We start from the raw sequence: 14,323 nt of genomic DNA on the forward strand, positions 1-14,323 counted from the left end.
CTTCCACAAATAATAATAAAAAATAGTCATGGACACATTTTCGTTTGGGACTTAGAAGAATAGACCTTTATGTTGTTCACAAAAGACAATGCTTTTCTGAAGGGTTATCTATTCCTTCCTTTTGTGTCTCTAATCAAGGCTTCAGCACAGAAGATTTCACACATAAGTTAGAGTGATGAACTGGTCAGCACAATGCAGACACAAGTACCAAAATCGTTCACATGCTAGCTAATGTTACATCTGCTGCACATCATATTAATGCTTAGAAGTTCTCAAAATTATGTTCTGGCATCCTGAAATTTAGGTAGAACTTCTCATGCAAAAAATATTTCTGAAATTACCGAGAATGCTGACTGACATTCTGTCAGACAGGATGGACAATACGAACTTCTCTGTAATTCTACAAAACAAAAATAACCATGTTCTGAAACTCTTATGATCAAAACAAGCTTATGAAAGCCTATCAAGTTTGTTGCAGCAAAAAGAAATTAATAAGAAGTTGGGGTTTTTTTTAAATAGTTTGCTTTATGCAGAAGGGAAGGTATCCTATGTCAAACTTCCAAGGTGTAATACAAAACACAGCAGCTTCAAAAAGCTACACAAAACAAAGCAGCTGACCATCTTTCTTTCTAAATGCTGCCACAAGTTTCTTATTAACCAGAATGTAAAATTCTCATCAATAAGGCCATGAAACTGAGCCTCTCTTCCTCATCTCTTGTTGGCAATACACTTCGTTGATGGGCAGAATTCTGAGTCAAGGTTCTTTTGTGAGTTTATCTTCATGTTTTAATGAACACTTTCCTAATTCTGATGGCACCTTAAAGCTTCCATCATTTAACCCACAAATATACACTGTTCTGAAGACTGACAAACCTTTTAGACAGCAAAGATAAAATCTCTCTTGGACTACCAGTTTTAGAAGTGTATCTCAATAAACATATCTACAACCTCTTCCTGCCATCAGCTAAAAGGAAAGTACATTTTAGAATAAATTAACATTTCACTGGCAGCTGGGAAGTGCTCCTAATGAGACTAAACAGTTAATTTACATAAGATAATTTATTAAGGAAAAATATGTAACATTCCTAATCTCGTTTTCTCCAAGGCAAACAGAAGCTACCTTCCCTTTCTTCACACCTTTTGTTTTGAACACCCTCCATTTGAAGACTTCATACCATCACTTTGAAGCATCTTTTTCATGAATCATGATCACCCTGGATGGACCTTCATGCCCTGCAAGCCCTACTGAAGTTGCTGTCCTCAGAGAATTGAGACTAAATATTATATTACAGCCCATCATATTATATTTACCCTAGAACCTGAACCAAAAAGACTCCTGAAGACTTATATAGGCCTTAGATTAGACCCTCACGTTGCAAACTCTCTGAAAAAAGGCTGTTTTGGTACATTACAGTATCTTTATGAAGATGCTTACATACAGTTTAGTCCTGTGAGGTGATCAATAACCCCAACGTCACTGATTCCAAGAAGAGTTAAAGCACAGAGCATCTTGCAGGATAGGCATTTAGTAAGAAAATCCTTTTATTTTCAGAAAAATGTATTGCCTTTCTACCTCCCCTTTATCTCCAAAAGATTAGAGGAAGAAATCAGTTTACAGGTCATCATAGAAACTTGTTTTTTTTTTTCTGGTCATACAACATCCACACCCATTTGGTCAGCTATCTCCTGCTTTGCTGTATTCCCCAGAACTGATTATGCCACAGGCAACACACAACTCTGCTTGAACACGGACTTAACCAGACAGGTCTCAGATGAGCAGTGTTTCAGAATTGTTGTATGTACTGTTGTCAAATTATCTTACGCCACAAAAATTAGTAATATTATAAAATGAGAAAGTTAGTAAGGTAGCAAGTGACTGTGACATGGTAGAGTAAGTATAAGGCAAACAGCTCACCACAGCACAAGTGCTGGACACATTGCCAGGGGTCTATACGTGCTTTGAGAGCCTGATTTGCTATATCACTGCTGGTAATACGCTGTGCTGAGGTGACAAGGTTCGACTGAAGCATGGATGTTCCACTAGGATCACAGTGGAATATAACAGCATGGCTGGTACACTCAGCAGCAGCAGCGACATCCCTGCTACATTACGTGACGTAGCAATGAAAAGGCTAAAAAGTTCAGCAGCAAAATCTTGTTCTATTCAAGAATGGACGCTTTGCAATTACCAGACCTAGGCACTAGATCACTAGAAACAATTGTAAATGCTTCCTCTAAACAAGTGTTAGTGTCTGTATTACAAAGAATATTTTCCTTAAACAACATTTTGAGTAGTCTGATATTTTTTCCATTTATGCCTGGAAAAATAAACACATTACTTCTTGCTGTTTTCCTTAAAAAAAAAAAAGTTTTGCTCTCTTAAATTAAGTTACTGTTTTTTCATCAAAAAAAATCTGAACTACTTGCTAATCGTGGTAGTTGCGTCTTTCCTTGGAAAGAAGTGTATCAAGCGCTCATCACTTTTAAACACATAAGTATAAAGTTAACCTTATGTGAGTGTTAATGTTATTCTAATTTCTTATCCTTAAAATAAACTAGACAATCCTAGCTTTGCTCTCTATAAATAGAAGGCCCTTAGGCATGCAAAGAGGTTATTCATAGCAATAAAATAATTAATAGCAATCTAAATTTGGACTCATTCTATTAAATGTTACAGTTTTAAATTATTTCACTGTTAGTCTAACTGGCGAGCATAACATATATTCTCACCTTTTCAACCCATTATCTTGCCACTGTTACTCTGGGGCCTGCATTTTGAACAGCCAGGAATGGCGCCCTGCAAGCTGATGTGTCCTGTGATACTTCTAAAATTAAATACGCAGTTGCTAGATAAATTAAGGTCTGACCTTGTACAACTGTAACATAAGCAGACTCGACCCACAGGAAAGTATTACACATGACTTCTCTAAAATCCTGTCAAATGTAACACGAGGTCTGGACGGTATAATAATATTATCTGTGCCCTCATTGGTTCAACAACTCTCATTAAGAAAATAAATTATTTGCCAACTTAGTCTCACGGGCTACGTTAACAAAATCTGGTAACACATTTACATAAATTAAAACAAATCTGAGAAAGTTTAGCCTTCAACTAGTTGTAGATCCTGCCATGTTACATCACCAAACACTAATCTCTCTCTCTGAGACCAATATGATGCAAAGCTTTACAGATTCATTGACAGCCAATTATAGTACTTATTTGACTAGATTTAACAACTTGAAATTGGACAAAGAAGCAGGAGGCACGGCACCAAGACAGCAGTGATGCAAAAGCAGAATAACCCAAGAGTAACATCAAGAATAGCAGTAGCCAGTAACTTAAATCACAAGCATGGGATGAGGAAGAAGCTGGATCTTCTCTTCTCTAGCTAGACACACTGCAATACCTGTCTTCTTCTGGTTTTAACCAATTAGTTACTATCTTTACCAAAATGAAGGGACAAAAAGGGAACATAACAAATTGAAACAACAAACTTCCAACTTACCTTTAGTTGTTCTGATGAAATGAAATTGTACGCTGTGAACTCTGCCGTGCCCCATGATTCACTTGCATTTATAGAACCATAAAACTGTAAACTTAACTAAGGCACTACATGCATCTCATCTTTGGACACAAGATCAAGAAAACCATTTAATGATGATAAATAATATTCATTGCAACTTCTTTTGCCAGTGCAACCTAAGTAAGTGCAGCAAGCCTCCAAAAAAAACTACAACAGAAGCAGACAAACACAGCTGAGACCCTGCTCTACTGTTGGCTAAGAGCTGATAAGGACAGAAATATATAATAAAAATATGTAAAATACACATTTATAATATATATAAAGAACATAGATGTTTTAATTGCTTACCTTGGGTTCTTCCATTTCCTTTACATAACCAGGATATTATCAGAACTGGTACATATCCGTATTACAAGCACGGTATTGTTGTGCTTTTCAGATCTTTTTAATACTATTTCGCACTGCTATGTAAACAGTGTCCGATTCCAATCTTACATAGTTACTGATTATATATCCATCAGTCAATTATGTTCCATGCATGTAAAGCCAGAGTAAGTAAGACTCTTGTCCAGATACCAAACCATACGGCAATTTCCAAGACTTGATAGTGAGATAAATTCATTGGTGAGACAAAAAAGGGAAGAGAAGTCACAGCTATAGCAAGGCCTTCTTAGGCTGCCTACGCACTGTACATTAACACGCAGGATAATACTCCCAACAGTCCCCAGTGTTAAACAGATAATAAACTGTGAAATGCTATGTGGGTGGTTTGGGGATTTTTTTTTTTTGTTTTCAAACATAGGTAATTATTGTGTGTATTCTGATAGTACTTAGGGCTTGGAGTTGTTATATTTTAAATTATGTATTGAAACAGAGTTTGGCAATTTGGGGAACTTCCTGCTTTATCACTTCTGGATTGATTTCATGAATGGTCTCATCAACGTGGCTGACTGTTTTTTACTCTTTGTACTAGGATGTGGCAAGGACATCTACATTCTTGGGTTGTCTGAACAGATGGTTAGAACTAGTGTTTGAATGATGCTAACTGAGCTAATTTGGCTAAAGAAGATCACCAGGCACAGAACAATTTGTGCTGTGGTCGGTTAGTGTAATCAGGAGATAGATCACCTGGCTGGACCATCACAGAGAAGGGAAAAATACAGGGATGATCCAATCAAAAAGGCTGAAATTTTTAAAGAATGTCATTTTGATAGGAAAGAGAGATTCTCAATGCCTTGGAAAGAAACCCCCACGTCTGTTTGATGCAATCTCAAAGAACACTCGGGAGTGGAGAAGCACAAACCCTCAATTCTGATATAAACTGTATTAATCACTCTGCTTTAGTTACGGAACGGAGGTAGCGCATGTCTTATCCAAAGACTGGCTTTCCGTGAGAACTCTACGATATTCTGAAATTCAGTTTGTTGGGTTTGCTTACCAGTTATGGAAAAGAGGAGCTCAAGAGCAGGCCAAAGGAATTATAAAGAAAAATTTGTCCAGAATAAATACAATATAAAGTTACAATGCAATTATTATTAAATCTTACTCACGATGCAAAACTCACCCTTTAAATTAGCAGCTAGACCATAAAGATAAGACCTAATACAAGGCCAACTGGATCTTCAAATGAACATCATGTTTTCCTCCACCAGTAATTTAAACTGACTTTTTATTGCTCTTTCCTACCATTCTATCTCAAGTCCCTTAATTGAGTTTTCTACTTTCCATCAGTATTTTACAGCTTTTTCTGCTTTATTAACTTATCACATTACCTCAGAAATTACGTATTTGCCATATTCTATTACAGTGATCCTTACTTTTGATTCTGCAGTTAATTAGCTACTTTTAACACAATTTCTTGGTCAAACCAGTCTCACAGCTAAAATTCATCGAAGGTATATGCATGCTTCTGCTTCATAAACAGATTCCAGAAAGTTATCAACTTCAGGAAGACTTGACTGATAAATACATGCACATACAATCCTTTAATATAATAATTTTGCTAAAAATATATATATAACATTCTAATTGTTTATAAGCTTCTGCATTATTTCTAAATTAGACCCTATTCCCAGGCATAAAAAGTTACTTACACATTACATCACTTATGAATCAGAAGGTATTTATTTTTTCCATACATGTTGCAGAAAACTAGAATTCATGTACTAGAAACTTCTACAAACCCTAAAGACATTGTTTCATGAAAGAATGTCAGAAGCTGACACATATTCAAATCACATCTACTACCCCAAAATCTCACGCTGAGTGGACATAAACAGCTTTATTTCCAAATACACATTACACAAAACTGCTCTCAGCAGCTGCCAAACATACTTCTGAAGCTTTAAGGCTTGACACAGTTGTTTGATTCATGAAAGGGAGCTTTGAAATCAACTCTGAAGCTTGGACTAAGGTTGCACTCTGCAAAACATTCTGGAAAATAAAACAAATCAAAAACCATGAACCTGTAATAGTTCTGAAAACTCATTACTGGCAGTTAGCTAGCTATCACTTGGCAAAAATCAGTTGATTTCAAGTACTGTCACCAGCCACACAGAACACATCAACCAAATGTGTATTGCATCTTTACCAGAAATGTGCTGAAAATCTAAATGCAATATACATCATTTATTACTTCTGTGTGATGCACTTCTAGTAACAAATCTTTCAGCGGAGTATTCCTCATTTAGAAACTGCCAAGTTCTGCAAACTGATAATAAGCTGTCTTTAGCAATTTCATGTAGACAACTTCACTAGTAGGAAACATGTTTATATTTAAAAAGGGATATTCAAATCTCCGTGTCTTCTAAGTGCAGCAAAGCATGAACTGTGGTGCACTCCTACAGCATACCCAGCCCACTGGGCTCCACAACTTGGGCTGCCTTTGGATCGGACACCTCTCCTGCATAAACACTGCGCACGGGCCGGCCTGCGATGGTTTCAGGGGCTCGGATCTCAGATGGCAGGCCCAGCAGCCCTTCCCCACGCAGGGACACGCCGACCTCCCGTCCCTGCGGCTCCACAGCAAGGGCCTAGCCGCCTGCCCCCGCAGCGGCCGCCGCACCACATAGACAGGAGGCTTTCTTCAGAGGGGGAGCCCCCGCCGGGCCGGGCCGAGCCGAGCCGGGGCCAGCCTCCCGCGCTGCGCACGAACCGGCGGCGAGCGCCGGGCCGGGCCCGGCTCAAGCGACCGCAGCCCAACAACCCCCTGCGCCCCCGCCGCTAGGCGCATGCGCGCCACCTCACCGCCCTCAGCCGGCGCACGCGCACCGCGCCACCGCCTTCAGACGGCGCATGCGCTGGGCGACACCACACGCCTTGGCGCACGCGCGTCTGCTACGACCCGGCCTGCTTCGCTCTCTGCCCGCCGGGATCGAGAGCCGATGCGGCTGCGGCGCATGCGCAGTCCCGCGTCCTTCGCCATGTCCTCTAGCCGGCCACCGCATGCGCCCGGCGCCACGCACGCGCATGCGCCCGGCTGCTCCGTGGCCGGCGGTGCCCGCGGGAGCTGGCGGGGCGGAGCGGGGCGCTTCGCGCGGCGCAGCCATGGCGGGGGCGCTGAGGAAGGTGAGGCGCCGCGGGGGTCCTTGAGCCGGGCAGCCTGCCGCCCCCTCGTCCTGCGCGGGGGTTCCCTGCCCGCCATGCTCTGCCATGGCGGAGTTTCTGGGGATAAGGTAGGGGGTGCCCGAGCGGGTGAGAGTGCGCGGGGGCGTCCTGCGAGGAAAGGGCTGAGGGGGGCGTGGGGCTCCCTTCCCCTCCCCGGCCCACGGGAGACGGCGGGCCCGGCGCCAGCTGCTCGCGGGGCAGCAGCGACCGTTAGCGGAGGGGGCGGGCCCGTCGTGCGGGGAGGAAGGAGGCGGGTGAGTTCACCCCGCCGCGAGGCTTTCCGGCAGCTGCGTGGTAATGTGAGCTGCTCCTCTCTTCGCGCTCTCCCTGCCCTTGGTGTGCGCTGGTCAAAATACTGCAGATTTGTGGTATGAGGTGTGTGTGGTGGGAGGCGGAGGCTCAAGTCACAGAATGGGCCCTGGCAGGTGTATGTTGAGCCAAGACAAAATAATCACATAGCATGGAAACAGGTGTTTAGGTATATTACATATGTTTATGCTCTCTATGCAGACCACTGGACTTGTAGGATTGGCTGTAGCTGAAAACCCTCATGAGGTACGTCACATGTCTTGTTCTGTATTTAATGGAAATTGTAAGTGAGATCAAAGCTCTTTGTTATGTATTTGCCTATATGGGTATGCTGTGTACCTTAAAGCAGTGCCAACTTAATGAAAGTGTAAAAATGTTCCAAAGTGATAAAGGAAGAAAAGGAATTCTTAAAGGTTTAATTCATATCATTAGGAGTTATTTTGCACATGTACTTTTTGTTGCACGTGCTGATTTCAAAAACCTCCTCTGTGTAAGTACTTTTATGAACTAAGATTTGATTTCTCTCATCTCCAATGCAAAAGCAAAGAACTCTTTAAATTCAGTTCTTCATAAATGGAATTTCTACTTCACAGGGATACAGATTTTTGCTGCCTTGCTATGTTGTGTTTCCAACAAGTACTGAAATAACTTATACCTGTACTAAGGGGATAGGCTAGTCTTACATGATAGAGGCTAACCATGTGGTGCAAAGCCACATCAAGGCCCTCTGATGGCAAGCACTGTTGAGATTGGAATACTTCAGTGGTTCTTGGAACCACGTTAGGTGGTTCTTGTAGCAGTTTGATACTTTCTTTTTACCTCCTCAGGCTCAGTAATGGAAGTATGTTTGCCACATCTTGCTTGCTTATTCAGGAGGCATGAGCTTTGAAAGGACTTCAGTAATTCTTTAATTTCTCTGCTTTGAAATTTCCCACTATGCAACAATTCTATTTCAAAAATGCTTTTGCCACCAATAGTTAGGAGTACTGTCAGAAAGAACTATTGAAAAAATGGTTATTGTTCTGTACAAATTATTCTAGCTTAGTCTACAGCCTTGTCAGACACCTTCTGGGTGAACTTACTATAAATTTTAGTTTTTCCGGTGACTTAAAGCCAAGAGGAAAGAAATCAACAATGCATTAGTTGAAGTGTAGATTCTATGCCAGTCCCCTTTTTGTTTCCTGTTTTTTCTTCTTTGTATTTCTTTGACCGCAGTATTCTGCTTCTATTTCTTGTTGTTCCTATAGGACATCCATTCCTCTTCAGTTAGATAGTTACCCAGCCAACATATAGTCCAAAAGCTGCAATTTCTTCACCCCAGTGTGTCCTTTATCACTGCATTTAAATCCAGCAATAAAAGTTTCAGGTTTTATTTTAATTTAAATCTGTCTGTCACTCAGAACTTTGCACCAGCATGAGGAGAAGTGCCAAAAAAAAAAAAAATCTCATTATGCTTTGGTAGCTTATGTACTTCTTTATATCTTTCCCAGGGAGTTTTTCAGAAACTGATGGTTTAGACGTGAATTTGCCTCATTTTTTAGAAGTATGGTTAGTATTAGAAACACGGCTTTTATTGTTTCCATTTTGCATCAAATGTACTTCAGATTGCAACTTTCTTTTTTCTTCTTTTTTTTTTTTCCTTTGAGGAATCTGGCAGTGGTAACTTCCCAGTCCTGATAAATCCCAGTCTTACCCAAGACAGAGTTAGTTATTTTGTTAATCCTACATTTATGGATTGAATACCATAGCCCTGTATATTTTGTTTATAGGTAATTAGCTAGTAGTTTAAGTAGGACAAAAAGTTAAATAATTCTAGTTGTGTATTTTATCCATGTCTTGTGATCACTTCAGCGCCTACGAATACTGTACACAAAAATCCTTGGTGTCCTGCAAAACATTCCCAAAGATGCAGCATATAGGAAATACACTGAGCAGATTGTAAATCAGCGATTTAATTTGGTGCAAAAGGTAAGTACAGTGCTGTTTCATAAATGTTACACATGAAAAGATTTTTACGATGAGAAGAATGATTTTCAAAATGACTGACTTTTTCAGGAGTATATGTAACTGTCAGGCATCAGTTCAGAAATAATTGAAGTCTTGAGGTTTATTTTTGTTATTGATGGAATATTTTGATGGTATATTAAAAAGAATTGTTGATATTACTGATGTTTTCTGTGAAAATTAGAAGAAAACATAGTTTTTTGAAGATTTGTAGAACAGTGGTAATTTCCACACACTTGCACAAAAAATGTGCATGTGCTCTTACCAATGTAGTATCTTAGCCCAATCCTTGCCTTTGACATTTTAAAACACCTTTTGGTACATTAAACTTCAATACTGGTATTGTGTATTTAAGGTGATAATTGGAAGGTTGCATATCATTTTATAAAAAGCTAAGATCAAAATTTTCTTTCAAGATACATACTAAAGCCCTTAGGTGCTAATACTTCTTTGGATGTCATTAAATAGTACTCGTTCTTTGTATTCATCATTGAGAGTTTGATGTTCGTTTTCCAACAAGAAAAGTGTGTTTCTTTGATAATGTAAAATGACAGAAGCCAGCTAATTTGATGGTAGTTTTGAGGAAGACCAGAGTGTGATCTGGTTAAATTATTGTTTTCATGCTTTATCTGGGCTTTCTACTGCTCAGTAAAACTAAACATGTATTTATATGTATTTGAATACACAGGAGACTGATGTGCAAAAGCTACAGGACAAACTGAATAGTGGTCACATAGAAGAAGTCATTGTACAGGTAAAGGGGAAATTCAAGGTTAGGTACTGTGCAGGGGGAGGGAGCAGTGGTTTTCTGTGTTGCTTTGGCTGAGCTGCTGTTCAGAAAATTGGCAGTTTTCCATATCTTCCTTTGCTGCAAAACAAACAAACAGGAACAAAAAAAAATCTGAAAATGAATTGTCATGTTGTGATTGGGATGACCCTATTAAAACCTAACACAATTACTCATTTACTGTATTATGCTTACATATATACCATGTATATTTACATTGCTTCTTACAGAGTCTAAATCAGTGGAAAGGGCAGATGATGATTGAATAATATTGGGGGATAATCCAAATAGACTGGAAAATATCATGAAGTTGTTGTTGGGAATGCCTAGGTGAACAGACTGTCTGTTTGGGTATTTGGAGGTGATTAAGTATGTTTTTAAGGAAAAAAAAAAAAACAAACCCCCAAAAACACAGTTCCTTTTGATATTTATAGATGAAATTTGTGGTAGTCCCTGACTGTGATAGGTAGTGACGTCACTGAGATAATGAACTGAAATAGAGGTAATTCAATACTTTGGCAATTGTATAGAATTTAAGAATTTGTGTATGGTGTTTATTAACAGGCTGAAAATGAGCTTTCCCTGGCAAGAAAAATGATACAGTGGAAACCATGGGAGCCTCTAGTTGAAGAACCTCCTTCTGACCAGTGGAGATGGCCAATATAATTTTCAAAATGGTGTGACCTCTTGAAAGTCAAAAAAAAAAAGTTAATTATTAATCTATTGTTACTGACAGTTGTCTTTAAATTAAAGATAATAGCTTCATAAAAACATGTTTTTGCTAATGTCCACTTACATCTAGTAATCTAAAGACTTCTTCCAATTCTTGCAAAAATGGATTTAAGAAAATTCTTTTCAGCTGTTGTACAACCTTTGGTTTATTTCCTTTTGTAATTTATTATTAATAGGGTATTCGTGCCTCATTCTGAGTTATTTTTATAATCTGTATTTGTATGTTAACATATACAGATATTATAGGCCATTTGAAATCAAAATCAAAGTTGTAGAAAAGTACAATCCCGCCCTTCTCTCTCACCTTTGGTTGTGTATTTTGGTTGTGTATAAAGACACTGCCAGTGTCTTTATGACCATGCAGATGCTGAGATCAGGGATCTGATGTAATGAATACTAGGCTTACCAAAACTAATGGTTTTTTAGATGCCAGCTGAATCACTGTCTTGAGCTGTCTGACTCCGCTGCCCACGTAAACACCAGTTCTGACTCGGGGGAAGCACTGGGAAGACCCAGGACTGGAGGGATGAGGGGGGGAAGGAAGGCTACCCCTTAAGGTGGCAGACAGCAGGAACAGGTTTCTTGGTTAGCAGGTAGGTTACGATACTTAGCATGATACATGTGGCACTTCAGTATTGGGGTCTTACAAAGGCTTTGTATATAAACATGTATACTTTATGGATTTATTTGCATATTATTGATTCAGACCTTGAATATTACTTAATAATATGAAAAAAAAAGTGGATCTTTCTTGACGCATCTGGCTAGGTTCTTTCAAACATTTAAATGGAAACAGTGCCTGCCTCTTCTGAAAACTTTTGTTTACAGATTTAAGCTTATAAACCCCAAGTAAAATATCCAAACTAGATCTAGGGATACAGTGCGAGTTTGCCTTACTCACATTTTTTCAGTACCATTAATAAAGTTATTGCAAGTTTAAAGATAAGAATATAGCTGTATGACAAAAATCTGCAGTTTGTTCAACGTTTATGATAGAGTGCCACTGCACTACATTACATACTTTGTCATAGCTGCTTTTTCATAGTCATTAGGCCTATAAGTTTACCTGTGACATCATTATTATTAATGATTACATCTTTATATAATATTTCATACAATCAAGGTATTAGGAGATAGGACAGTAGAAGAGAAAAACAGTAAGCATACTTAGGATATTTACACTAGCAACTATTTTCACTGCATTCTGTAGCATTTGGGTTTTTTCCAACTATTATTACTATAATTACAGAAATTTCTAGATTTTTGAAAATTAAAAAAGTGGAAAATATTTTACTTCATTGGTTGGTTTTGAAGGCTTTTTCAGTCTTGAAAAAGGTAGAAGCTGATCTCTTCTGAGATAAAACCACTAGATGGCATTCCAGAAGAGGACTTTGCTAAAGTTAACAAACACAATTTTCACATGAGAAATATTAAATGAAGGCGAATGATGTCAAATGAGAAATGAAGATGAATGGTTTTAGGTAATAAGTCTTGAGCTGATGTGAGAGGAAGCAAAATAAAAAAGAAAGAAAAAAATCCTGAAGTCTAGTATGAATAATATTGGTATGCAATACTTGAGGGCAGGAAAAAAGTTGCCAGAATATGATGGCAACTATTGGAATTCTTTCTGCTCTTTCATAACTGAGTCATTAGTTGAACTCTCTTTTTGCTCAGTTATTTTCTCCACTTCTAAAGCCGTATTTGTCATGTGACTTACAATAGCTCTGCTATAAGCTTGTGAGTTGAGTTGCGGGGGAGAGGAAGTCTCTCTCTTGGCCCATTGCTGCTGAAATTTGATATCCAGTCTTTTAAAACTGAGTTTCACTCATCAAAAGCGTACTCACATCTTCTCCCTTTCACAAATATGTCCTCCGTACAGACCCTAATATAAGTTGTTTACTACCTTGAGGGGATTTTTTTTTTTTAGAGCTGTATTTTCTAATTTATATTCTCAGTGACTTTACTGGTCTATAAGTGTTTATTTCACGTGACTCAAAATAGGATCATTTTCTAAATCTTCCTATCCAAAACACTGGATTAGCCTTCACAAACGCTTTAATTTAGGGATCAATTAACTTGAGTCTTAAAAAGGTTCTACTGAAGTCAACTCTAGGAATCATTAATAAAGATTTTTCAGCTTTCTGAGCTTTTTATCAAATTCTCAGAATGTGTTATGATTTATTTTCATTATCTTATCATTGGTTAAATTTGGTTTCATTATCTTAGCATAAATTAATCATCTGTGCTAAGCAAGATTACTAAATGAATTAGTATTATGTTGTAGCATCAAGTTTAAATAGGAGTTATTGAGAACAAAGGGAGGAAAGAAAATGGATTGCAGTTTTGAGATGTAATGGTGTATGCCTTTTGTACAGTGTTGTGTAAGTTCACGTCATCCTTGTTCCTGGCTAATTTAAAAATGCATCGTTGCCAAGAAGAGAAACAGTAATTTTACCTTGCTATTAACTCTGTAACTAGCTGATATTTAAATCCACACTGTAGCAACAGAACAGTACACATACTTTACAGGCAAGAGAGAATCTATATTAGGAGTACTATGTTGCAAATAATTTGTTTTAAGATGAATATGCTAGCAAGGCATAATTTGGAGACTCACTAATGATTTTGCTTGATTTTTCTCCATTAACTATGTTGGAAATACATGATACAAAAGATTTTATCATTATCTGCTGTAATATGTAAGGTAAATCACTGCAAGCCTTAGAGTTAACAAACTTTAGATCTTTAAAACACTTTGAGATTGTCTGATTGAAGTCATTATGCAAGTGAAAATAACCCTATCTGCAAGGATGGCACCTACTAGAGACAGAGCCTGTTAAACCACAAAAACAGCTTTGGATTGCCATGGAGTGGCAGTACTGAGGTTTTTGTTATTCCTGACGTGCTATCTGGGCTGCCTAACCTATTTTGAGTGGCTGTGTTCTGAACAGCCACTGACATAATTTCTGATCGTGTTCAAAGGCAGATGAGTGAGAGCTGATTTTTTTATTTACAGCATATATGCTATTTCATTAGAAAAAAATGAAAAATCATCTTGCAAACTGAAAATGAGTTTGAATGTTTAATCAAGTTGAATATGTAATACTGATGAAGTGACATAAAATGACCTAGTATATTTCCGTAGAGTTACTGCTGGTCCTATTCTACCCTGAGTTCAAGTTCAATCCAGGTTTTAGAAAAAAGAGCATTAACAGTAGTAATGGGAAATTTCTGTCCTTTTGATGGGAAGCAGGCCCATGTTCAAATGCCTAACAATGTCTGTGAAAGATGGTAACAGCGATCATGGCATACTGTTACCGAGTGTGGATATAATTTCAATGCTTGCTGAAATACAACTTTT

General features: G+C 38.5%; 1 protein-coding gene across 4 annotated transcripts; it reads left to right on the forward strand.

Moving 5' to 3' along the window:
- Positions 1 to 6,983: 6,983 nt before the first annotated feature.
- NDUFA5 (NADH:ubiquinone oxidoreductase subunit A5) lies at positions 6,984 to 11,003 on the forward strand. Of its 4 annotated transcripts, none has more exons than XM_075146834.1 (5): positions 6,986 to 7,091; positions 7,641 to 7,685; positions 9,291 to 9,407; positions 10,132 to 10,197; positions 10,795 to 11,003. In XM_075146834.1, exons 1-5 carry the CDS (start codon positions 6,993 to 6,995, stop codon positions 10,894 to 10,896), a joined length of 429 nt encoding a protein of 142 aa, XP_075002935.1. In that variant the 5' UTR covers positions 6,986 to 6,992; the 3' UTR covers positions 10,897 to 11,003. The 4 variants fall into 4 exon arrangements, with proteins under 4 accessions (XP_075002944.1, XP_075002935.1, XP_075002918.1 ...); XM_075146817.1 differs by lacking the exon at positions 6,986 to 7,091 and adding an exon at positions 7,151 to 7,498; XM_075146825.1 differs by lacking the exon at positions 6,986 to 7,091 and adding an exon at positions 7,151 to 7,429.
- Positions 11,004 to 14,323: the final 3,320 nt, after the last annotated feature.

Source organism: Calonectris borealis, chromosome 1 (genome assembly GCF_964195595.1).
Source record: "Calonectris borealis chromosome 1, bCalBor7.hap1.2, whole genome shotgun sequence".
Classification (NCBI taxonomy): domain Eukaryota; kingdom Metazoa; phylum Chordata; class Aves; order Procellariiformes; family Procellariidae; genus Calonectris; species Calonectris borealis.

Excerpts from the sequence above, each read along its gene's own strand:
- NDUFA5 (XM_075146817.1), top strand. The coding sequence starts at position 7,166 with ATGCTCTGCCATGGCGGAGTTTCTGGGGATAAGGTAGGGGGTGCCCGA. Across the intron at positions 7,499-7,640 it reads CAAAATACTGCAGATTTGTG|ACCACTGGACTTGTAGGATT; the intron begins GTATGAGGTGTG and ends CTCTCTATGCAG. Across the intron at positions 10,198-10,794 it reads TAGAAGAAGTCATTGTACAG|GCTGAAAATGAGCTTTCCCT; the intron begins GTAAAGGGGAAA and ends GTTTATTAACAG.